At 49.8% G+C, this 24,551-nt stretch overlaps 10 protein-coding genes across 10 annotated transcripts; 4 read left to right on the forward strand and 6 right to left on the reverse strand.

The window, feature by feature from the left end:
* Window positions 1–1,557: 1,557 nt before the first annotated feature.
* Window positions 1,558–2,888, reverse strand: M430DRAFT_44147 (glycoside hydrolase family 18 protein; the record flags this gene model as incomplete). The annotated part of the gene is made up of 4 exons (XM_024867674.1): window positions 2,580–2,888; window positions 2,011–2,521; window positions 1,676–1,951; window positions 1,558–1,568 (listed from the first exon to the last, which is right to left on the reverse strand). Exons 1-4 carry the CDS (start codon window positions 2,718–2,720, stop codon window positions 1,558–1,560), a joined length of 939 nt encoding a protein of 312 aa, XP_024718181.1. The 5' UTR covers window positions 2,721–2,888.
* Window positions 2,889–3,606: 718 nt separating this feature from the next.
* Window positions 3,607–4,599, reverse strand: M430DRAFT_167848 (hypothetical protein). The gene has a single exon (XM_024863520.1). It carries the CDS (start codon window positions 4,431–4,433, stop codon window positions 3,750–3,752), a length of 684 nt encoding a protein of 227 aa, XP_024718182.1. The 5' UTR covers window positions 4,434–4,599; the 3' UTR covers window positions 3,607–3,749.
* Window positions 4,600–4,798: 199 nt separating this feature from the next.
* On the reverse strand, window positions 4,799–5,632 carry M430DRAFT_29915 (hypothetical protein; the record flags this gene model as incomplete). The annotated part of the gene is made up of 2 exons (XM_024865914.1): window positions 4,799–5,443; window positions 5,522–5,632. 2 exons carry the CDS (start codon window positions 5,630–5,632, stop codon window positions 4,799–4,801), a joined length of 756 nt encoding a protein of 251 aa, XP_024718183.1.
* A 425-nt stretch (window positions 5,633–6,057) lies between these two features.
* M430DRAFT_107275 (hypothetical protein) lies at window positions 6,058–7,343 on the forward strand (the record flags this gene model as incomplete). Its single annotated transcript, XM_024861146.1, has 2 exons — window positions 6,058–6,184; window positions 6,394–7,343. 2 exons carry the CDS (start codon window positions 6,058–6,060, stop codon window positions 7,341–7,343), a joined length of 1,077 nt encoding a protein of 358 aa, XP_024718184.1.
* A 3,308-nt stretch (window positions 7,344–10,651) lies between these two features.
* Window positions 10,652–12,184, reverse strand: M430DRAFT_144261 (hypothetical protein). The gene is made up of 4 exons (XM_024862878.1): window positions 11,697–12,184; window positions 11,080–11,641; window positions 10,811–11,026; window positions 10,652–10,731 (listed from the first exon to the last, which is right to left on the reverse strand). The coding sequence occupies exons 1-4, from the start codon at window positions 11,897–11,899 to the stop codon at window positions 10,660–10,662; spliced, it is 1,053 nt and encodes a 350-aa protein (XP_024718185.1). The 5' UTR covers window positions 11,900–12,184; the 3' UTR covers window positions 10,652–10,659.
* A 55-nt stretch (window positions 12,185–12,239) lies between these two features.
* M430DRAFT_29918 (hypothetical protein) lies at window positions 12,240–13,388 on the reverse strand (the record flags this gene model as incomplete). The annotated part of the gene is made up of 3 exons (XM_024865915.1): window positions 12,240–12,427; window positions 12,583–12,961; window positions 13,161–13,388. 3 exons carry the CDS (start codon window positions 13,386–13,388, stop codon window positions 12,240–12,242), a joined length of 795 nt encoding a protein of 264 aa, XP_024718186.1.
* Window positions 13,389–13,771: 383 nt separating this feature from the next.
* Window positions 13,772–15,853, forward strand: M430DRAFT_107274 (hypothetical protein; the record flags this gene model as incomplete). The annotated part of the gene is made up of 2 exons (XM_024861145.1): window positions 13,772–14,239; window positions 14,324–15,853. 2 exons carry the CDS (start codon window positions 13,772–13,774, stop codon window positions 15,851–15,853), a joined length of 1,998 nt encoding a protein of 665 aa, XP_024718187.1.
* An 866-nt stretch (window positions 15,854–16,719) lies between these two features.
* M430DRAFT_21297 (hypothetical protein) lies at window positions 16,720–19,055 on the forward strand (the record flags this gene model as incomplete). The annotated part of the gene is made up of 3 exons (XM_024864490.1): window positions 16,720–17,470; window positions 17,522–17,640; window positions 17,685–19,055. The coding sequence occupies 3 exons, from the start codon at window positions 16,720–16,722 to the stop codon at window positions 19,053–19,055; spliced, it is 2,241 nt and encodes a 746-aa protein (XP_024718188.1).
* A 1,493-nt stretch (window positions 19,056–20,548) lies between these two features.
* On the reverse strand, window positions 20,549–22,709 carry M430DRAFT_29922 (hypothetical protein; the record flags this gene model as incomplete). The annotated part of the gene is made up of 3 exons (XM_024865916.1): window positions 20,549–20,915; window positions 20,962–22,416; window positions 22,465–22,709. The coding sequence occupies 3 exons, from the start codon at window positions 22,707–22,709 to the stop codon at window positions 20,549–20,551; spliced, it is 2,067 nt and encodes a 688-aa protein (XP_024718189.1).
* A 528-nt stretch (window positions 22,710–23,237) lies between these two features.
* On the forward strand, window positions 23,238–24,531 carry M430DRAFT_106762 (hypothetical protein; the record flags this gene model as incomplete). The annotated part of the gene is made up of 2 exons (XM_024861101.1): window positions 23,238–23,511; window positions 23,570–24,531. 2 exons carry the CDS (start codon window positions 23,238–23,240, stop codon window positions 24,529–24,531), a joined length of 1,236 nt encoding a protein of 411 aa, XP_024718190.1.
* Window positions 24,532–24,551: the final 20 nt, after the last annotated feature.

Below are 24,551 nucleotides of genomic sequence, written 5' to 3' on the forward strand. Positions count from 1 at the left end.
TCTGTCGTTACGCTGCCAATCTTAGCCGGACAATCGGTGACGGTTGGTGCGCAAGACGTGATGGTGTATACAGAGGTGGCAAAAACTGTGGACGTGGTAAGGGGAGCCTTGGTGCTGGAAATGGTAGCATTGCCATAAGGCAGCACGGAGATACTTGGGAACCCGCTAGTCAACGACTTTGACGAGCTGAAGCTTGAGCTTGGAGATAGTGTGCTCGTGGGGACTGAAGAGTTCGTGCCAGATGTAACAGAGCTAGTTTGAGGGAGAGAAGAACTCGTGCTCCACGAACTGGAGCTGCTCGATGCGTAGCTAGCCACTGAAGTGGAGGCAGCTGTGCTTAAGCTAGATGAAGTGACAGACTGGCTCCAAGTAGAAGTTGAATTTGTCACAGCTGAAAAGGTCGTCGAAGAGGAGCTCGTGATCGGAGTGGGGCTTGTTGTCGAAACAGAAGTCGAGGTGGAAGGGATTATAGAACTTGAATTTGAAACGGGACCCACTGTGCTCGAAGACAGGCTAGAAACTAGGCTGGACGTAGAGCTGGGTGTCGGGGTAGGCGTTGAGCTAGGCGTTGAGCTGGACGAAAAGCTGGACGAGGAGCTGGGTGTTGGGGTAGGGGTAGAGCTCGGTGTAGGAGTTGAGCTGAACGAAGAGCTGGACAGAGAGCTGGAGGACAAGCTAGACGAAGAGCTTGGAGTTGGTGTGGGTGTGGAGCTGGGCGTGGAGCTTGGAGTCGGGGTAGGCGTGGAGCTCGGGGTAGGAGTTGAGCTTGGCGTTGAGCTGGACAGAGAGCTGGACGACGAGCTAGACGAAGAGCTTGACGAAGAGATTGGACTTGGGGTTGGGGTTGGCGTGGAGCTTGGTGTGGAGCTGGACGAAGAGCTGGGTGTTGGCGTAGGCGTGGAGCTAGACGAAGAGCTAGACGACGAGCTTGGAGTTGGGGTGGGCGTGGAGCTGGACGAAGAGCTTGGAGTTGGGGTAGGAGTTGAGCTGGACGACGAGCTAGACGACGAGCTTGGAGTTGGAGTGGGAGTGGAGCTGGACGAAGAGCTGGACGAAGAGCTTGGCGTCGGGGTAGGTGTAGAGCTAGACGAAGAGCTGGACGAAGAGCTTGGAGTTGGGGTTGGAGTTGGCGTAGAGCTGGACGAAGAGCTGGACGAGGAGCTTGGGGTTGGAGTAGGAGTGGAGCTGGACGAAGAGCTAGAAGAAGAGCTTGGAGTTGGGGTAGGAGTTGAGCTGGACGAAGAGCTAGACGAAGAGCTTGGAGTTGGGGTTGGAGTGGGCGTGGAGCTAGACGACGAGCTTGGAGTTGGGGTAGGTGTAGAGCTGCTCGTGGTCGAAACTGAGCTGGAGGTGGAGGTTGAGGAGTATGAGGTGGTTGTTGAAGTTGCAGAACTCGAGGTCGAAGTCGGAAGTGTAGTTTCATTCTTCAAGTAATACTTGACCGCCTCATAGTAAGTAACATTATTTCCCCACGCTGCTGGAACTCCTGGCAGGTAAGAAACATCGTTGCGCAGTGCTCCAGTGGCCTCCCAAAGCATGACACCCCCAAATACTTCGCTATAGGTTTCCTGGAGGTCAGAAATGAGTTCCTTCGCTTCCTTTGGTTGAAGAAAGTGCCCTGGCCAAGCGGAAGAATCCGTTGGGTCGGCCAACAACCCAGCGTAAAGCTTTGCACCTGCGCTCTTTCCGGAGTTGACGAAGGTCACCCACTGGTCGAAGTTGAAATGCCCTCCTGGGACTGGCGTGAAATACTCGCGAGCGCTACACGATGGAGTGTTGTAGAATTGGATCCAGAGCAAGTCAAATTTGGCACCTGTGATCAGGTCTCCCATGTTTGGTTCCGGAAGAGAACACTGAGGAGCTCCAGAGATGATGTAGGTCTTGGATGGGTTATCTCTTGCCATGAGTTCACGCAGCCTGTTGACCAAAGCAATGTAGCCGGCGGCAGAATCTAAAGCAGCCACGGTTAACCACAGTCGGCTACAGTTAGTATCAGATTGAATAACTTACCCGTTGGTGCCAACTCAATATCGAAATCGAAACCATCAATGTCAATTTGGTAATCAGTTGAAGTGGATGTGTTGTAAAGCCCTCTATCGAACGGTCGAATATTCGTAGCCGGGTTGAGATCGATCCAGCTTTGATTGTACGGTCCGTATGCGCCCCAGAGGAATTCCGCAAAAGCCACCCCATCGGCAGCACCGGTAAGTTGATAATTACCACTCCCACCTCCCAATGAAAGCAGAATCTTCTTTCCTAGTTGCTGGCAAAGAGGGATATCCTGCTGGATGTTCGGGCAGCGGGAGGGAAGCAAATTATTCTCAGGGTCGTTATCCCCATCATAACCCGGACCTTGATAATAAGGGTAACCCTCCGGTCCCCAGCATCCATAATCACCAGCGACAAAGCCAGGGAGGCCATTGCCCTGGGCAGGGAATGCATTCATGAATCCGATAGGAATGATATCGACCGTTGACTCATAGCAGAAAGTGGACAGTTCCTGTTCGTTAACACCAGCTCCCTAACCAAACAAATTAGCTGGAGCGCAAGCCTCCCCTTTCTAACCACCTTGTACCTACCCAGTACATAGCCAGGTTCGTATTTCCGCCAGGTACATAGGTAGCTGGTGTAATTGAGCCTTCAAGAACAGCCGCGACTGAGGAAGATATTAAAGAAAGCGCAGCGGTAGCCGCAACAAGAGACCTGGAAGAAAACATCATGTGCTGAAAAGATAGTAGAATAGAAGGGGAAAGATCGTGGTGAAGCCGAAGCCAGCAAGGAGCGTACAAGGCGCTCGATGTTCAATGAGAGGACGCAAACAAATGTTTGCACGGCGGTAGAGTCGCCGCTGAGGACAGGGCGAGAGGATGGGTGATGTCGCACAGAGAAAGAGAGGGGAGGGAAGAGAAGAAAAGGAAAGGGAGGGAAAGGGAGGATATGAAAAGCCTTATTATTATGGAGCAGAGGCTTAAGCTAGGATAAACCGGTCACTCGACGAGTTTGAGGGCTTGACGCCACGGTTCTCGATAGGAAGTAGCACATTACCATATGCCGCTGAAGCCTTGATACGATGCTGTGCCAGACCCCAGCAGTAATCAACGGCTCCATCTCCCATGAGTCCAATCACGCGAAATGGGAAAGAAAGAGCGAGCCTCGTCCTGAAGCCCGTTCTTGACACCTGTACTGGCTCAGAGTTCTTGTCGGGGCAGACCAATAGGAATAGTAGAGAGAGGGGCAATTTGTTGGTACGCTCTGCGCATTATCCTCCGTACCTTGCAGAGTATGCTTACTTGGAAGTTGGAACCCCGGGGGGCGGCTGAGTAGCTTGGGGCTTTTGACAGGCCAGGCACGGGAATCGTCAGGGACGCAAAGAATGCTATTGGACCACTCCATCCATAAGCATTACGGAGCGATGCACGCGGAGATAAGCTCTTGGGCCATGGCGCTCTGGAATCCAAGTGCATTGCTCCGTCTTATTATTACGGGCGCAAGAAGGGTGGTCAAGGACGGGACTTGAAGGTCCTTAGTTGAATAGCCATGAGACCCATGGTTCCATGAAGAAATCTTGGCGTAAGATCGGGCAAGAAACCATCCGCGCAGCAGTAGTTATGATCCACACCTCGCCCGTCGGCCTGCTCCGACTTGCTAGAAGACAGACCACTGGGTCCTCTGACTCTTCTCTCTCCCTATGAGGCTCGCTCGGCTGCGGAGTCTTAGACTGCGCAGGGACAGGGAGGAGACGGCACAGCCTAACACCAACGCCAGGGCTTGAGAGGGGGCGGCCAAATACACTGGTATATATATATATCACACAACGGGTTGAGAAACTGGGGATGGAGATTGGAGGGGAGGAGGAGGATTGGACACACGCGCATGAGAAGATTAAGGCACGTAGAGGGAGGGAGAGTAGGGGGACAGTGAAAGGGACAGATAGGGGGGGGAAGGGGAGGGAGGGAGAGATGCGAGAGGAAGAATGGGATGAAAGAGGAGAAGGCTAAATTGACGTAAAAATGGTATGGGCGCTTGCCGGCTGCCGAACTAGGCCCGAGACGGCGGTTCTCGCTCGCTGAGGGCTTCCGAACCAACCAATAGCCGATACGCCTGCCCCGATCTGGACTAATCGCCAATCTAGACCTGAGATCCTGAGGTCGTGTTCTGCGAGGACGGAGAGTCACCCGATGAGGTTTTTCCGATGTCTTGCCCCCGGATCCAATGAGCCGTACCACCCAGCCCGGAGAATAATCACACCGAGACCGCGCTGGGCAGGAAAAGGGTGCACCAAGAGCAAGTAATACATAAAAGTCTTGGGAAGGGGGAGGATAGGAGAGGAGGCAGAGGAAGAAGCGCAAGAGGAGGAGGAAGAGGAGCAAGACCGTTCGACGTTGCATGGACCGTGAGCAGACGAGATCAACCGGCGAGATCAGCGCGATCATCCCCAGGCTCACGTCGATTAACCTTAATTCTGGTCCATGCCATCGCCTCACCGAATAGGAAAGATAAGCGCTCAATCGCGGAGCTCCTTGCACTCGGCTCAGGAGTCAGTCAACCATACAAGTAACAAATACAAGTCCAGACAGTTGCCCTCAGATAGAAGAGAAATCGCGTAGAGCATCGGAGCATATCGACACAAGTAGGTATGGGAACGGCAACGCGCGCGCCCCTGTTTGTCATTGAGTGAGCAACTAAGTGAGCAAAGACCAGCCATCCTGGCCACCATCATGATCAACCGCCAACGCCATCCCAAACGTCCAGATACCTCTCCCATATGCGCCGCAATGTGCCTGCTGTACATCCAAAGCTAGTAGTCATCTCCGCCCGCATCGCCTTCCTCTTCGTCCTCCTCTCCGCCATCGAAGTACTTCTCGGCATCGTAGTCACCTCCCATCTCTCCCTCGTCTTCCTCGTAATCGTAGTCCTCTTCCTCCTCAGCACCACCCTCCTCGTCGCCCTCCTCCGCGTCACCCTCGGCATCTTCTTCGCCAGTGGCCTTCTTGATCTTCTCCAAGATGATCTTAGCCCGGTCCTCCGATGTCTTGGATTGCGCATCACCCATCATCTCCGCCTTCTTCTTCATGGCTCGACCAATATGCTGCTTAACTTCTTCTCCCGCGTCTCCCTCAAGTGTGCTCCACAATTCCTTCGGAAACATCTTCTTGTCGAGTCTGACAGCCTTGAGATCGGGAATGGTGCGCTTGGGCGGGTCGTACTTCTGAGAATAGGTCTCGACGGCAGTGAATGGATCGACGTCAGCCTTGCCACGGCCACCGTATTGCTTGTTGAAATCATCTTCGCTAAAGGTCTTGGCTGGCGCATCAGCATCGCGCTTCGTTGGATGAGTGTAGAGAGGTCCGCGGTGGATCGCATCTTGAACGGCCTTGAAGTTTTCGACCTGGCGTTTCTCCTTGTCGGTCAATGGGGCTTGGGGCTTGAGATTTGGGTGTTTCTGCCAAGGTCAGTTTCGCCAGCAAGGGGATCAAGGGTTGGAAAGATGGGAAAGAAGGGGAGGCGGAGAGGTACGGACAGGAAACAGTTCACTTGGTGCAGATTCCAATTTGATGGTTGGATCATGCTCCCAGGTGGCACCCTTAAGCATCCCACCCCGCGCACCACCGCGTCCACCACGGAAAGACATTGTACCAGGATTGGTGTCAGGCTTGGGGTGGTTCTCGTTGTCTGTGGTTGTTTGATGTCAGAAATGTGGTGGGGAGACGCGACGTGGGGTAGCTTTTAAAAAAAGAGCGGCAGAAAAGTTACCACCGCCCTCCCCGCATCCCCAAAGGGCCTGGCGCCTTTCGCTTCGCAACGCCGTAGCGCAGTAGGAGTATTTGGAGCACCCACCTGTTGAATCCGGACGCCACTCATTCTCTGGATCATAGATACGACCAAGACCGTGTTGTCCGTTGACAAACTTCCACGCTGTGCCCTCCCTGCGCTCATCAGACTCCCGGTAACCAGAAGCACGGTCTTCGCTCGACATTTTGTCTGTCAAAGGGTCAGTGAGATGTCCAGATCAGGCTGAAGTATCAAGACAAGGTTGTGGACGTGTCGGACTGCAAGATGGATGCGGGCGAAACACCTATCACCGGCTTGGAGGAGCTTGAAAGCCACATCCAAGCCCTCTTGAAGTCTCCAGATATACCGCTGAATGCAACACTATTCGATGAGGTGGGATTGCAACTCACAGGTACGTTGTAGGTCAGCTTGCGAGGCTGTTGTGGTCAGAGGTGGACAAAGGTGCCTTTGAGGTGTTGTTTGATGTTTGGCTGAGTATTTACGTCTTTGTTTATCTTGGGATGGGAAGCTTCAGGCCGTCGATGTCGTGTGCCTGATTCTGTCGGCATTGACAACGCAGTCCAAATACATCGAGGGCATGACTGACACTTTTTCTGCCAGATACCAATACCCCTCCACTCACCCTGCGATTTCTCCCCACCCTCACCCAAATCCTCAAGAGCTACCAAAGAGATCCCGAACCCATAGTCAGCCTCTCGCTCAAGCTGCTGAAACCGGTCCAATTCACACAGGCCCTTACACTTGCATCTGAAGATACCCTTATCCAAGCCCTGCGATCTCCAGCCCCATCTGTGAACATACTCGCAATCGCAGTCATAGAGAAAGCTACTCGGAGCCCGAGCGATACGGCAATACTTTCTATCATGAGAGGGGTGGTGGAGAATCTGCTACGGACATGGCTCAGCACACCACACGTTGAGGTTGGAGAGATGGCCACAAGGGTACTGGGGGATCTGTTAAGTATAGACTGCGATCACAGATCTTCGGCCGAGATTGATGCCAGGATGCATGGCCTACAAATAACTTCGCGGACACCACCAGGTCAAGGGCTGCTTTGGAGACGGATATTCCAAGACAGCGAGATCTACGGGTTACTGCTGGATCTTTGCAGCTCTAAGACAGTGGGCAAAGGCGAGGGACAATTGGATGAGCGACAGAAGTCTTTGGCTCAGGCACGGGTGTTACGAGTCCTTCCCCGAATGGCGGCATTGGATTTTCTTGCCGTTTCCCGGACCAATCTCCCCGAAATCGAGCACCAGTACGGATTGCAGGAAGGAGAATCAGGGCTATTATGGTTTGCGGCCACGGATATGGTAGATAAAGAAGACGTGTTGATGCATATCACGGTCATTGACTTCTTTGTGGAGCTGCTGGAGATGATAAGCTTGACAGAGATTACGCCGAAGAAGATGGAGTATCTGGCTAAGCTGTGCAAGGAAGTTACTTCCACAGATACCACGATGTACAAGAGTCTCGAGTCGATCGCGTTGAATCCGGAGAGCTCGCCGGAGTTAGTGGATTTGTTGGTCAAATTGAATCAGTTCCAGTAGATACCCAATGATATCGTGGTGGAACTCCTGAAGCACTTGAAAGGATCAGGGTCTGGGCAAAGAGGTTTCATGATTCGGTGGAAGAATTTCCATTGTAATTCTGGATTCCTCGCTAACTATGCTACGGTTCAATTTCAAACCGTCACAGCATATGGCCTCGAAGGACGATCCATCAGCTCGATTATTATGGCGATGCATCAATCAGTGCTCGACAAATTCCTTGGTCAACAGAAACATAATCATTACACCCACACGACCCAAATCCTTCTATGCCATGCAATCCCTAGGTATACCAGACCGAGCTTTCGAGGATATACAATCAATTATATCAAGAGCTTGGAGGCCTCTTATTCAGGTCGCCACCTGGGGCACCACCCAATGGCAACACGCCATGGATAGAGATTTTGGATCAGTACACGGGTAAAGAGCTGATTTACTGACGTACTGCGGGCATCTTGTAAGTAGGGTGGTAGTTTTTAGGGACAGTGGTCGTCTTTCAATCCTTGCTTGTAACATTGTATGGCTGGTCTGGCAATTCTTGCATCACATCCCTTGCTTATGATAGCTGCCTAGTCATTTTACACTGTCCGTAGGTCATGCACAATAGATACTGAGAGGGCAATTACTTCTTTTGTTGATCTACATACCTAGTGAGTGAGCATTAGCAAGTTCTTCCGCTCTATTTATCATGCTGCTCTGGTCTGGATCTCGATCTTCACCAGAAAGAATCATGTCCCAATGCAACATCACCTATAAATTGCAATCAACCCCTAGTAGCTAGCTATTTTCACTCAAAGCTCTGTATACAGGGACGTCTCTTGAGCAAGTGTCTGTCATCGCCCTTCAAAAAAAGAATTAAAATTTATAAGCTCTGCCCAAGTTGTTGTGCGCCATATGTTCCGCTTCACCTCTAGATATCAAACATAGTCTCCTAATCATATCAAACACAAAGCAAACCCCATCTACACTCCAGGACGAATAAAAAAACAAAAAAAGAGCAAAACACGACAGGAGTACCTAGTTCGAGGGATGCAAAGAAGAAAAGAAAAAAAAATGCAAAATAACATACAACAGCAGGTATTCGCTGGTGGTCACCCACCCAACTACTAATCTGCCGATCTAAGGCTTATGTATGGCAGAGCGGACGGGATGCCCAGTTCTCCTTAGTCTGTGGTCGTATGTGATAGCTGATTGTTGAAAAGTGGTTGATATACTTACCCACTCCTGAGAGAAGCATATCTCTCATGTGGTCGACTTTGGTAAGAGCATATAGGGAGGGGGGGGACCTCATATGCCAATTATACGGGATTCAAAATTAAACCTTGAGGAACACAGAGCTGAATTGAATCGATCCGGCTCATAGCATCATTTTGCGGAGCTGAAGTTGGAGTGCTGTGAACTCCTTGCTTCGGGCTTTCGCTCGTCGGGCAACGGGCCGCACTCCTCCAGAAATGCGCCTCAAGTCTACCTTACCTTACCACCCACGACAGCGCGGATCTATCAACATCAACCAACGACATCCTCTCAATGCGCTTCTCAGGACTCGTTCGATATCTACCATTGCTTTATTAACCCATCACGCTTTGGGGTCGTCGTACTCCGGACGACCTGACTTACGATACATACATGGACATCTAGTTCCACTCAGCCATGCGCCATCGAGACAACTGTCCAAGGACACTCACTCACTCATCCCATCAATCAATAATAAGCCTCCGGTAGTACCGGACTGACTGACGGTCTATGACAAGTCGGAGTCCGCTATTTTTTTATTTTAGGGCTGTTTTGAAGTACGGCTTGACAGTTTGTTGCACGTCGTATGCGATGGCCGTCGGGCCATGGGCGGGCAAGTGCCAGCTAGAATCGAAAAATCGAAGGCCACAATTTATTTTATTTTATTTTAATTTATTCTTTTTACTCTACCTACTATAAAAGTTCCAGCTACGGCTCGCGCGTTAAGTAAGGTGATTTGCTCGGCGCAAAATGGTGGAAATGTTGATGATCTCTTTTCTATATTGTCATTTTCTTGTGCGAAACCACTCACTGCGTTGCGCTGGGAATTAATTTTCTTCGGTGTCATGGTGAGCTCAGCGGCATAGTGCTGTACGGTAGGTACGTATGTGAGGTATGAGTTGTGCTCTAACTTAAAAGTACCTACACAATATCTAGAGCGTGGTGTTTTCAATCACGTATCATGAGTCTATTATATACCTACCCATACCACATCATCATCCATATCTCCCCCAGACGCCCACACAAATTTCCGATCATCTAGATTAGCGTTATCTATCCCCAACTTTAGAAAGGAGGGGTTGGTTCCTACTTCCTACTTCCTTCTTCCTTCATCTGACCGTTGACAAAAAACGAGCCATTATGTGTAATTAGCATCTAGCAAAATCCTACAAACAAGCCCACCCACGAAAACCCCCCTAAACCTATTATTGGCCTATCATTTCTTGCTTAACATTCCAACCTTTCGATAAGAAGAATACTACATACATCAATCAGTTCATATTTTCGATGAACCCAGCATGTGCAAGTCCGAGATGGTTGTCCTACCCCGCCATCAAGCTGCATTTTACCCCGCCCTCCAAATACTACTACCTGATGCAGATCCAACATCAGATACTGTTATTCGGGTTGATAAGAATTTCGGGGGCACTTTCTGTTAATGATGTGATTGGTTTGCGCGCCCTGCTCCTCCTCGTGCTTTTTTCGATTGAGCCTCGGCCTGTGCGTGCATGAATCTTCACCCCGCTTTTGGGTTCTTGGCTGGATGACAAAAGATTGGTTTTTATTTGATCTATAGACGCGGAAGGACAAGGGTATTTTGCATTTCCCCGCTCTGCCTAGATGCCATGGCGGGGTATCTTGATCTGACCACTTCTACCTAGGTATGTACCTGGTGAAACTGCTACCAAATAATGGCCATCTCGTAGTCTTTTGGGTCATTTGGCATACCCCATCCATCTACATGAATTTTTTTCCCCCCTCAATGATACTTCAAAGTAGAGAGAGATGTATAGATTGATCGATCAATGCAATTTTTGATTGATCGAGAATCTATATACATACGGAATACCCAATTATACCCAATCCAAAACTGTCAAAGTGGCCCAACCATAAGAAAGGGTATATCTCCCGTGCAAACTGCTCCCCAAAAACACAACACTGCAGTTGTTTCATCGTCTTTCCCGAGGTCCCACCGTTCCATCTAGGCCCATGCGTATATGCGGACCTTCAACAGATGATGACCCAAAATCTTCGGCTTCGTGTTTCGTCCCCTTGTAGCGAGATTATGCCTTTAGCTCGGCCCTCATTGACTATTCGCTAGAACCGCGGCGACGTTCAGGTCAAGGGTGAGGACATTGCTGGCCAAAGCTTTCTCCTGTTAGGTTATTAGCACACGTCCGCTGCCTGATGACACCCGCCGCTGATATTCAAATGGAAGAAAATGAAAAACTCACATAGTAAGGCAGATGCTGTCCGTTATAGACCGAAGACGTGCCTATGATCTTGAGCGTGACGATACCAGACTTGTTCATACTCGAGGTAACTTTCCCGGCATCGATGATGGAAGTCATTGAGAATGTATTGTTTCCAGGAACTAGGGTCATCTCATGGATGGTGGAATTTCCAACTATGCCGGCCTGGTCAGTTGACAGGTTGAGAGTCACATTTCCCTATGTCCAGAATGAGTATTTCACGTATCAAAGACCGCGAGATGAGAACCTACCATGGCGATAGTCATCACGGACGGATTGGGGATAAATGCCTTGCCGACGAGATTTGGTTGCCCAGCTGGCGCACTCAGGTTGAGCTTCAGATCGGTAACGTTGAAGCCTGCCAGCCCATTGAGAGACTTGTACGTTGTCGAGGAATTGTATTTAACGGTGATCACGGGCAATTTCCCTTCATGCAGCTTCGTCTTTCCTACCAATGCGGTAGTCACGTTCTCCTGCGTCAACACCTGAATACAATAATCCGTGAGTTGATCCATATCCGAGATATTTAACGTCTGCGGAGGAGTGTGCACAATAGATTTTGGGTGCAAGGCGTGGATTTTCGGCATCATAATGCTCAGCATCGGGGTCGCAGCGTAGGTACCGTTCGTGACCAGGTAGAGAGCCGCGCTGAAGGGGTCTAATGTTGGAGTGTACATGCTAGGGCTGTGAAGAATAGCATCCTGTGAGAGAACGATGGTATTCGCAGTCGGGTCAAGAAAGTTCAGGTCGGTAAAGGTAGTGCTTGACCTGTTGACACCGCGCTGGGCGATCTTGGGCATTGCAACGTAGACACTGCCATCTCATGAGTTCTACGCTTCTGCGACATGAAAGTTCGGGCGATACTCACAGACATAACGCAATGATAAGAACGGAAGCGCAGAAAAATATCAGATGGGCCCACCAGAACCGCTTGAAATGTCTCTTGGCTATGGCGAGAAAGCTAGAGCGGGGGGCGATGGGTGTTTGCTCTATCTGCTGGCCCTGGCCCTCGATCTTCTCCGAATACCCATTGCCCTCGTTTGACGCACTCTTATCCAAAGTTCCACTCATGGTGAAGGCGTATGTGATGAGAAGAAATTGATGGCGGGTCTGAACGGGTCACCGACGAATATGTACTCGGGCGCGGACCAGGAAGGAAAGGCAAGAGAAGGGAACGTGTGGGGGAGGTGCGGAGTTAATATGGAGAATCTGGGGGCGGCAGGGACCGGTCTGGAGAAGCAAAGGGCTCACGAGCAGCTAAGTGACCACATCAAAGGATGATCGTGAGGGACGATCGTGAAGAGCAGACCGAGGAGAGACAAAGACCGAGTAGTAGTATGTGCGCGCATGTGCGCGCATGTGAATCTTTATCATTATTTATTAATTTATAATGAAATGAAGGACGCCTGCGCTAGACTTGAACTTGAGCAGCAGGGAAGTCTTCATGGTTGTGCAGGACTACTACCGCGTATAATCGTGGTTCTGATGTTACGGGGAAAACGGCCAGAGCAAATCTTGCACCATACCGAGGCAGGCCACGGAGGATACGCCTGATTGGGAGAGAATCTTGCTGTTGTGCCAGGGGTTTCCAGTGCTGATCTGCGGAGTAATAGCTCTAAGAGGCCTCTAGGTGCTCCCAGGCCTGTGGAGTGACCCCAGGGGGTGCCAGGACAAGCCTGGAGTAACATGGGTGAGGTAGTGGGACGGGGGATCTCCGCACTGGCGCTTGGTTATTGGGCCTTGTTGGGGCAAACCTATCTGCGGTGATCCCGGGTATGCTGTGCTGCGGTACTGCACCAGATCTTGGAATACGAAGAAGGGCTTGTGGTCGTTTGTACGCACCAATTCCAGGTCATAGGTTGGGTGCTTTACGCCCTTGGCAGAAAATGCTCGTTGCACAGGAGGGTTGAGGACTTCCTCTGCACTGTCCCTTGTGTTTGTCTGGACTGTCCCTTGAGCTTGTTTGGACCCTTGCGTTTGTTGGGACTTTCCCTTGCGTTTGTCTGGAATTTTCCTTGCGTTTGTCCGGAATTTCCCTTGCGTCTCTTGACAAGTTGGCAAGTCTCTCTCTCTCAACTCCGGTGTAATACTATGTGAGCCATGATTTGCGAAGTTCGGCGGGGAAATGATAGACTTTTGCTACTCCGCAGCCCACTAGGACCATCCGGGGGGTGGGGTTGGTAGTGGAAAACAGAAGGCCAACCCGACTTGAGTTTAGAGCAATACGGAGTAATGAGGTACAAAGAACACAAGACAACTCCTGCGCCCTCCTGCGCCTGGCCGATGGCGATTGGAACTTGGAGCTTGGAGCTTGGAGATCGGATGTACGGACCATCCAATACATCTCATTTCTCACTGGACCAGGTGGCAGCAAGGGGACGAGAGCACTCTTAAAGTACCATGCAGCCATCCCGGGCATCGCGGCATTCGCGGCATCCAACTGCGTACAGACAGTATGGTAAACGATATCTGGGTAGGTGCCGCAATACCTGGCTATGGCAAATAAAACCTGGGTATGGTCACCACTGTATGCTTGGGACCTTGGATATGGTGAATACATACTCGGTATCTACCTCCGTAGATATGCTGATACCCGGTTATATGTTGCTATGGCGAAAAGCCACGGAAAGCCTCATCGCAGGGGACTGGGAAAGCCGTCTTTCCACGTGATGAGTGAGCACGTGCCCACGCATCTTCTATTGACCGCCCTGGCCCTGCTTGAACGCGTCTTAGCGCCACGGCAGAAAATATTTTGAACAATCCGGCCAAGGAAATACTGGAGCACCCCGCGACCATACTTTCATTCAACATCCCATTCGTTGATTTCGATATCCCCGCATGAAATCAATACACGCGACACTCAGATGCCTTGCGAAGAGACGTCCAGTTCTACTAAGTGTTACCTCTCTTAACGTGCGCCAATTTCGCACTACAGTTTGCGCCATGTCTTCAAACACTCCCCGCGACATCTCAGCACCACCAGCTGCTGGCCAGCACATATTACATGATGGGAAGGAGTATACCACAGTCAAGGAAGGTCTGGCGCACATCCTGATCCCTGCCTCGGCCTCTGCGACTCCTCAAACTACCCCGCGGGGAGACAATCAACCTCAATCGGTTTTCTATAACCCCATTCAACAATTCAATCGAGATTTGAGTGTATTGGCAATAAAGGCATATGGAGAGGAGGTCATGGAGAGGAAGAGGAAAAGCAAGGCAAATTCCAGGCAGAAGCTTGCTGCGAAAAACAGGGAAAAGAAAAGGAAGCGGGAAGAGGACGAAGGTGACGGACTTTCGAGGAAGTCCGGAAGGATTGAGGAGTCGGCTGGAGATTCGGCCACGGACAATACAGCGTCGGCCGATGGCGATGTTCAACCTGGAAGCACCAAGCTGCCTGAGGAGAGACAGCTTGTTGAAGACCCAGAAAAGCCAGATGGGCCCGCGAGTGTCACGCCAGTACCACAGCCCCAGGAGGGAGATCAAGCTCCTGCTAAGGCGACAGAGCAAGCGCAGAGCGCAGCAGTAGACCCGGGTCATGACGAAGGCAAGCCACGCCCTGAACCGAAATCAGCGGAACCAACATTCACAATCCTCGATGCCCTTTCAGCCACTGGGTTACGCGCTCTGCGATATGCCCACGAAATCCCCTTCACAACCTCGGTCACTGCGAATGACCTCTTACCTGCAGCCACGAAGGCAATTGAGCTGAATGTCAAACACAACAAGCTTGAGAACAAGATCAAGCCAAATACGGGCAATGCCCTGTCACACATGTACGACCTAGCGGGTGACAGCTGCAGGGATGACAAAGGGAGACCTATTCCTAACAAGAAATACGATGTTATTGACCTTGATCCTTATGGAACCGCCGCTCCATTCCTTGATGCTGCTGTGCAGGCTGTTCAGGATAATGGAGGACTTCTGTGCGTTACATGCACGGATGCAGGCGTCTGGGCATCAAACGGTTACCCCGAGAAATCCTTCTCCCTGTACGGAGGAATTCCTATAAAAGGGATGCACTCACATGAGGGTGGCCTCCGCCTAATTCTACATGCTATTGCCACCTCAGCTGCACGATATGGTCTAGCGATGGAACCCCTTCTCTCCCTCTCGATTGATTTCTATGCACGGGTCTTCGTCCGAATCCACAAATCTGCGGCAGATGTTAAATTTCTTGCAGGAAAGACAATGGTTGTATACAATTGCGATACAGGTTGTGGGGCGTGGACGACGCAGCTTATGGCGAAGAACAAACTGGCCCAAAACAAGAATGGAAACGGACATTTTTGGAAACACAGCTTCGCATTGGCACCTTCTACGAGCGAAACTTGTTCCCATTGCGGAATGAAGACTCACATGGCCGGGCCCATGTATGCCGGGCCTTTGCACTCTCCCGAGTTTATAAAGAAGATCCTCGATGGTTTACCGAGCCTATCCAGAGATACTTATCAGACCATCGATCGCATCGAAGGCATGCTTACCGTTGCATTGGAAGAGTCACTCCCGCCTCTCGAGGATGATTCGCATTCCCCGACTTCTACGAAGAAGACAAACCGCTACGACCCTGCCGCGGTTGATTTATACCCATTCTTCTTCATTCCGTCCGTTCTTGCAAAGGTCATCCATTGCGTCACACCACATGAAAATGCCCTGAGAGGTGCTTTGAGGCATCTGGGATATAGAGTCACGCGAAGCCATACAAAGCCTGGAAGCATAAAGACAGATGCACCATGGGAGGTTATTTGGGAGGTTATGAGGGAATGGGCAAGACAAAAGGCACCAGTCAAAGAAGGTGCTATCAGAAAGGATACTGCCGGATGGACCATTATGGGTTTTGGCAAGGAAGGGGGTCACGAAAATAATGGGACGACTGACCAAGCAAATGCTGGGAAGGACGAAAAACAGAAGCTCGAGGTTGTATTCGATGAGAAGTTGGGAAGGGAAAAAGACGCAAAGAAGCTGGTGAGATATCAAGTGAACCCGAGAGAGAATTGGGGCCCGATGAATCGTGCAACTGGTGCTTAGAGGCATTGAAAGATGTAGAATCCTACCTAGGGCACCACGAAACCTCTGTTAACTCGAGAGGAAAGCAACTACACTCAAGAACCCCATCCGACCGGTCCGTGCATTAGTTGGTGGAAATGGCATAAGTGACCGACAATTTTGATTAATAACACGCCTCGCCAAGGTCCCTTCGATGGAAGAATTTGGTCCTTCAAGTTTCAACATTCACAAAAGCCTCATCAGCATGGGCTTGCAACTGCCCTAATGTCTGTGACCCTTTTCATGTAGCAGAAGCTCTTAGTCTTTTCTTCTGCTGCTTGCCTCCAACTGGCCCTCCGTAGTTCGGATCTTCAGCATATTGATGATGTCATTGTCGTTTGCAAGACCGTTTGAATCTTGTGGATAACACAGAAGAAAAAATTTCCCCTCCTTATATCTTTCTTCGCTGTGCCCCTTCTCCGCAGTCATCCGCAGTTGTTGTTCGTCGATTCCTTTGTTCAACCCCCTTTTTCTTATAATAGGTAAGCGAGGATAATTCATCGGGGCCGGGCTAAGATATCTTGGTGAGTTCCTAGTCAGATCAAAACAGAAATTATAAGGCGCACTTCAATATTCATTTCATGCATGTTGCTTTCCTTTCCTTCGAAAAAAAAGGTCAAGCGAGTTGTGTTTTGATATTGGATTTCGAGGCTGGTCACTCGCTCCCGTGGCACGTGAATCCTAAGCGAACCTCCTCTCGTTCACTTCCATCACGATCGATCTTGCTTCTCCTGTGAGAAACATCAAATATCAATTTGGAAGAAGGTGATGTGAGATTTTTCCTTTTCTTCAACGCGTCTTCTTCAACGCGCTTTGTTCCTTTGGAAATATTTCTCGCGTCTTCTCCAATGTCTCGATCTAGAGGCATCCGAATCCCAACCATAATTATCCGAGGGAAAGAATCCGCTCAGCAAGAGCACAACAAGTTCTTCTCGGACCGATCATCTAAGATGGAGGGCTCACGGTTGGGAGAGAGCGAGTTTGGAGATGATTACATCCCATTTCCCGAGAAATGGCCTGATCCTTCTTTCACACCCCCCGGGCTAAAGCACCCCATGCAGTTGAGACCGGTTGGAGATCTGTGCAATTCTTTGATCCCAAACCCAGCCGACGTCTCGGCTGGCCCGCCGGATTCTCAAGGTGTTCATGGAATTGGTCACTTATCTAGTCCCCTTGCAGTTTCCATAGGCAGTCAGCGCTGTAGTGAGCCAATGGACCATGCTCCAGTCTCATACAGTACAGAGCAGCCGGGGATTAGTGGCCTAGATTCTCAGAGAAAAGCCAAATTTCAAGTTCCAAATCCCGCAAAGCCTCGGAGGTTGGACGCAGCAGATCTCTTGAAAGTCGACGGATTACAAAGAACAGGTAACCTCGGTCCTCCCAATCATCTCAATCTCCAAAGTCCCATTCCCTCCTTCCTTCCAGATATCCCGATACCAAGCTGGGTGAGGAGCCTCGAACTTGAAAAGTATACCGAGAACTTGAAAGATCTAAGCTATGGTGAGTTCCTGGAGCTAGATGACCGGGCCCTGAAGTTGAGGGGCGTGAATCCTGTTGAGCTTCGAGGCCAAATGTCACTTTTTGATAAAGAGATCGAAGGTAACTCATCTCATTTGTGTGTATCATACTGTGACAGACTAACCTTAGCAGCTGAAGAGGGTAAAGGGAACTATAACTCTACAGGATACCCGGATGAAGCCATCACATCCAATAATGGGGGATATCAGTCTTCGAAGGTAATCGCTCCTATCCCGCGATCAAACAATGAGGTTAGTGATACACGACGTTCTAACAATCCCTGATAACTCTCCAGAACATCCACAACAAACCCCTCTATCCTCCCAACGAAATAGTAACCTTTCGTACAACCACGCAGAGCAACATAATCAGTCATCCCGGTCGATTTCCAACATTCTGGCCTCAAGGAGCACAAAATGATGGTCTGTATGCTCCTTTGGGACCAGCAACCATGCATTTCAATCAACATAATGAGTTTACACGACAACCTGCGACATACAATCAGGATGCCCAAGTCCTACTCGCCGGAACTATATATCGGGCAGCACCATATTTACCATTCAAGCTCCAACATGACCTCCTAACTACGGTCCAAACTCTCCTCGAGGAAGCCTGTTTTTATTTTGCGCAAAAGTGGCTGCCAGAAGTTTTAAAACGGAGAGATTGGGATACACCGGAGCAAGGCGAGCTCACCGCATGGTGGAACATATTCAAGGATTGCTGTGTTCCAGAATACGCCGTTGCCTTCCATGGTCTCGGGGTGGCACAAATTTTTAGATCTTGCCGTGAGATCCGCAATAATGCTGTTCACAGAAACAGAGTGTCAATCATTGGGATTAAGAGTATGGTGGGCTATGCGTTGCAGCTGGTGCTTGGGTTGAAGGATGCTCCGAGGTCTTCAAAAATGCGAAACCTGAAAGATGCTTTGGACCGCCGGGATCTGGAGGAATTGCAGAAACATATTGATGCGCCCTTGGGGAGTCTTAACTACCTGGGATGGAGCAATCTAGCGGGGATGGATAATCCATCCGCCGGTATGTTGACAAACAGCAGAAACCTGAATGGTGCAAACCAGTTACCACCTGGAACGGAGAACAGTTCGCAGTTTATCCGTCTTGGCCAGCCGCCAGGATTACGACCCATCATGGGTCTGCAACAGGCTGGCAAGCCATGGGAAAACAATGGGAACGAGAGCCTACCGCCTGATGGTGGACTTCCGAAAGCTGCCTTGCATATGGATCATCCCGAGATGGTGGCAGACCGCATTGCGGAATTGCAGGACAAAATGCAAGTTGACAAAGTATCCGAAATAATTCCTGGCCCACCAATTTTACCAGACGCCAAGAACCATGGAGCTGTTGAAGATGGCAGATCAAAGAAAGGGCGAATAATCATTGATTTGACAGAAGACAAACCCATCATCGACCTTACCCAGGACACCGACGAAGATAGTATGGGTAATGGAAGTACGGATGATATAGATGGTGACAGCTTAAAAGTTGCGAGTCCCATCTTTTTCTTCGGTAGAAATAACTCCCAACCTCAGTCCCGAAAGCCTGCTCGGGTGATGGAGCCAGACCAGAGGAGAGGCAGAAAAGAAAAATTTCGAAAAATCCGCGCGGAGAAGAGGCTGCTTTCGAAGGAACCCCTTGGAGCCAGAAGGTAAGCGAAGAAATGAAAGAAAGGCACTTGGGAATGATGAAATTTGCTTGACTGTGAGGCATGTTGCAGCATGGAGCCCCATGCAAATGAACTTATGAAGAATTGCTAAGAAGCAAGTATTGAGATGTCCAAGTGGATTGCTATTTGGACTTCTGTGTAGAGATACCATTCCTGAGCCTAGTCATGCGATGCTAAGCACAAAAGTATGTTGATAATAACTACCGCTCTTAATGATTGTGCATTAGGTGATTTGTATAAGCCCGCTTCCCTAATAATTTCATGCTTCTTTTCTTCAGCACCCCGTCTCCTATATTTGTCGAGGGCAATTGAGAAGATATCTGCTCGCTGGTTATCATAATCAAGCGCTATTTTAGGATTGAATTGCATATATCTTTCAAATTCTGTTTATGTGAACTAGCGTTAACCCCCCCCCCCCTCCCTTTCTCCGCCTTTCCCAAAATCCCGAAAAGACCAAAATTTTCCTAGCAAGAAGTAATATATTCCCCAATAATAAAATTCAAACCCAAAAGAGAATAGAAAGCCATCCCACAAGCACAAGCATGAGCTCCCAAGCAAGGAACTTTCGAACCCGAGAGAACAAAAACTAAAAACAAAAGACAAAGAAGCCTTGGGTTCAGAAACCTTTCTGTTTTACAATCTATTCATTGTTTCTTTCTAAATAACAAAGAGCGTTTTTGTTTCTAGGAACAATGTGATGCAAGTACAGAACAATGCTGTTATGAGGGATAAAATAGTTGTTGATTTGCCCGATATGTACTGGAGGAAAATATACATATACTCGTCACTCAGACACATACACATACACAAACACATACACAAAAATAGGAACCCCCAAATCCCCTTTTTCCAAAAACTGCACAAGGGGAAAAAAAGGAAAAGAAGAAAATAGGAAAAGAAGGATCAAGAATGTGCCACTCAACAACCACGACTTTCACATGCGGGCATCACATCCGCTCATCCCCAACGCTCTGCTCTGACTCCCCATGCATGAAGATCCTCAAGCGGACCACGTCGCTTAACGATACGTGCGCGAACTGCCATCCGCCGCTGCTACTCGCAAGGATTAATAAAGAGCATGATGGGCGGAGGGAGAAGTTGATGGAGAGGATGAGGGGTGTGGGGAGCGCGGCAGAGCAGATGGAGGTGCAGAGGCGGGTGTTGGAGAATGAGAGGGTGAGGAGGGAGAGATTGGCTGTAGTTGGGGGGAGGAACTGGGACGGGTTTGTGGATTGGGGGGTGTGGGAGGGGGAGAGTGGGATGGCTTGGGTTAGTGGTGATGGGGCCGAGTGAGAGTGAGGAAACTGAGGATTGATGTAGTCTCTTGTATCGAAATTGAGTTTATATTGAGTGAGTGCTGGATATAATCAAGTTCATCTGCTGAATATATCACAGTTGTAAAACTTCCTATCTATCTATTAGCTCGTGGTAATCAAACATACTCAAACAGCAAAACGAGATATCGATGTAGTGGGCCTGTCATGACGCAGCACTGCCCTCCTTCTCCCGCGCATTGTTCAGTATAGCAGCCTTCAAGAGCCCGGGTCCCTTTTTTGCTTTTTTATGCATTCCTAAATCTCCACTCTCTGCCCTCTTCTCTTCCCTCAAAGCCCTCTTTCGTTCCTGCTCCTGTGCCTTCTCCATTGCCTTCTTCGCATCTCGGAATTCCTTCATCCTCCTCTTCCCTAAACTGCCATGTCGTCGATGGTCCGCCGCTGATCGCAAGAGAGGGAGCTGAATGATGGCTGAGAAGGTATCAAACACTTTTTGGATCGGCTGTTTGTGCCGTTCCGCAACGGCTGCAAAGGGGAAGTTTTGTTGGCATGTTTCGGCTATGTCTACGATTCTATATAACAGTTAGTCTGGGATTAGGAACAGAAGGAGAGACGTACAGGTTTGGCGAGTGCTTGCGCGTGGATTGGCTTGTTTGAATTTGACTTGAGCTCGTAACCTGGGCTTGACCCGTAGCTGTGGGACGAGATTTTGATAGCCGTGCAACTGAGGGAGGAGAGTTAGCCTGCATATCCTGGCCAAGAGGAGTCTGCGTTCCGTTGGTGACCGGGGGAGAGGAAGCAGTTTGAGCGCCTAATGATTGAATGGGCGTCCGGGCATTATTCGAAATGCCATTTCTGATGTTAGAAGATGACGAATGTGTAGCGGTAATCAAAGGCTGAGGAGGATGGAGAGATATTTGTGGAGAAGGCCAAGGGGGGATTTTGTATAGAGAGGGTTTTCGCAGGATATCGTTTGGGTTTGAGTGCACGTGTCTAAAATGCTCTACGGCTGGGGTTGGGCGGTCTGAAGTAGATCCAATCTGCTGAAACTCTAAGGATGAGGAGTGTGGTCTCTGACGGGGACCTTGATGGTTTGGGTTCAACGATGCCTCGTTGGGCTTCATGGCTGACCGTGACGGTGAACTGGGCACGGCTGGACTCCTTGAAGTTGCAGCTGGTGATGGTTGATGTTGAGGTTGGGTTGGGTCGAGCGATCTCACTACTTGGACCGTCTTAGTTCGAGGAGAGACGCTTTGCTCTGGTACATGCGATGCTGGAACTTGGATGGTTTGTTGCTGCCATGTCTGGTTTGGAAACGACCGTGGCGAAGATGGACTCTGCGACGATCGTTGTCGCGATATTCGGCGCCACAGGTGATTCGCGGCATTTAGATTGCTTGAAGGGGCAGTGAAATACGCGGATTGTGGCTGAATAAAGCTATGAACGCCGGGTGTGCCCAGAAAACCCGGCCACCAGGTTGCCGATGGAATATGGGCTTCTGCGGGGTCCTGTATACTTGGATTACTCCAAGGGTCTGAAGTACCTTCATTGACCGTACTAGAAGATCCCGGGTCAGAGAATCCTGGGTTGACTTGAACTGAAGACTGAACATATTGTGGTCGTTCGGCGGGACTGGGCCTTGGTTCTTCTGGTTCTCCTTCATGCTTTCTCTTTAGTATCTCGTCCGCAAATGGCATGCCACACCAATCAAATTCCAACGTATCATTGTCTTGAATTGGGGGTATCTGCTTGCTCCACCATGAAGTCAAATCCGGCAACAACGAAGAGTGCGCAGGTAGCAATGCCATATTCGGCGACGGGATACAGGCGGGCTCAGGATGGGTTGTCAAATCGGCCTGAAAATTCGCAGTGATCGCGGGCAGAGAGCCACTTTTTGCTGAATCCGGTATTCGTCCGCTAAGATGACATGATTCTAATTGCTGGACCATGCCTGTACTTCTTCGCCGGGCTTTCTGTGATGGTGTTGAAGTGGAAGGGGCGGCTCCAGAAGGAGCATCTCCAGGAGTTTTGGAAACTTGGCTGGCATTTGGCAAGTTATATGAAGATCCAAGTCTAGCAAACCAGTTAGTACAGTTTCACTGAATGTCTGACTGTAAGTACCTCTTCCGTTTCTTCTTCCTACGTCGTGGGACAGAGAAAACGAACTGCACCTCGTCATCCTGATTTTCCAAAGCATTTGTAGTTGTCTGCCGCTGCTCTTGGCTACCATTGCTGCTGACAGTATGTGACACAATTTCTATTGGCAATTCATCCGGCTTATGGGGTTGGCTCGGAGCAGAGGTTTTGGCGGGCTGTGATGGGGGTAATGGAGATGTGGGAACGTCAATTGTCTCCGCTTGGGCCATCGCAAGAAGAACGTTGAAGAGCCAAAAGGAAGAAACAAATCAGAATGGGGATCTCCAGAAAGATATAATCCACCTAGTTAGTAGAGGAATTAAACAAAGCATGAAATAAAGGCATCCTGCAAGATGCCTTGACAAAAGGGGACAGCATTTGCGTAGAAGATCCACTTGGTCTTGTCCATGATCGAAATGTTCTTGCTTCTTAGCACAGCAGGTGGCATGAGTTCTTTCATCTCTTCGTTTTTAAACCTCGAGAGGAAAGAATCTTACGATCCTTGGACCTTTAGGTTTCATAGCACATAGCATGGAGTTGGAGGAGGAATGAATGAATGTGTGGTGAGGTTTGGCTCATGGAAGATCACGTGTAATATTACGGCGGACGGCGCGCTCAGCGGTACATTTTCTATCGATAAGCTTCAGGCAATCAAGCTGCGGCATGCGCCTACCAATGACAGCTTTCCTCCCAACATCAACAACCAGCCCAAGTCTTGATTGATATTGAATAACACTCCCTAGTACACATTCTACAACATGGCAGTCGAGGCTTCAAACCCGCTGCTCTCCAGCCAGAAATCCTCAGATTCGGGTCTCCAGGTAGCTCTCCATCCCCTGGTTCTCCTCACCATCTCCGACTACATTACCAGACACACTTTGCGGAACCAAGAAGGTGCTGTCGTGGGGGCATTACTGGGTCAGCAAAATGGAAGAGAGATAACTATTGAGCATGCTTTCGAGTGCCTTCTCGTCGAAGTTGAAGGCGAGACGTTACTACACAAAGCATGGTTTGAAGATCGATTACAGCAAAGTATGTCCAACTTTTGGAACTGCAGCTATTCATTTGTTAACCTCAATTTGTTCTGTAGTGAAGGATGTACATAAGGATCCTCCATTGGATCTCGTTGGTTGGTACACAATACTCCCCACCTCAGGGCCCCAGCCCGTTCACCTTCCCATCCACCGACAGATCCTTGACTCGTATAACGAATCTGCGATTCTTCTGGGCTTTCACCCAACTGCCGTACTTGAAGGCCCAGTGGGTGGAAAGCTCCCTCTCACGATTTACGAAAGTAACTACGAGGCGGAAGAGAACAATGCAGAATCCGAGGAGGACAAGGAGATGAAGGACGGCGAGCCACAACTTAAATTGAAGTTCAAGGAGTTGCCGTATACTGTGGAGACGGGTGAAGCTGAAATGATCAGTGTTGACTTTGTTGCCCGAGGCGGAGGAAATGCTACAGCTGTGGATGCGGGACCTAAGAAACCGAAGGCAGAAGAGGCTATTGGCAAGGGCAAAGCACGAGCTTCTAAGAGAAAAGACGAGCCTGAGATTGAGCCTGCAAAGATCAGCGATCAAAATATACTTTCCCGCGAAGACGAGGAGCTCATTGCTTCTCTAACGGCCAAGGCAAATGCGATCAAGATGTTGCATGCCCGGATCAACTTAATTGCGACCTACCTTCAGAACCTCCCACCATCCTACATCTCAGATACTGTCCCCGAAGGCGTTGACTCTACTACAACGGATCACACCCCGGTCAATCATGCGGTCCTACGATCGATCCAAGCACTACTTAGCCGACTGAGTCTCCTTATCCCCGCAGACGCTGCCGCGTTTGAGCAAGAGCTCAGGTCGGAGGAGAATGATGTGAGCCTTGTCTCTTTGCTCAACATGATCACAAACAGTGTCAAAGATGTAAGGGAGGCTGGTAGAAAGTTCGCCGTAGTTGAGTCCAGGAAGCAAACGAAGCTGAAAGGAGATAGCGGAAGACCAAACTGGGAGGGTCCGAGTGGCCACGTTTTGGGTGTTGGAGACCTTCATACATAGCGGGAGAGGGGGATCAAGGG

The sequence above is a fragment of the Amorphotheca resinae genome, assembly GCF_003019875.1.
Source record: "Amorphotheca resinae ATCC 22711 unplaced genomic scaffold M430scaffold_10, whole genome shotgun sequence".
Lineage (NCBI taxonomy): Eukaryota > Fungi > Ascomycota > Leotiomycetes > Helotiales > Amorphothecaceae > Amorphotheca > Amorphotheca resinae.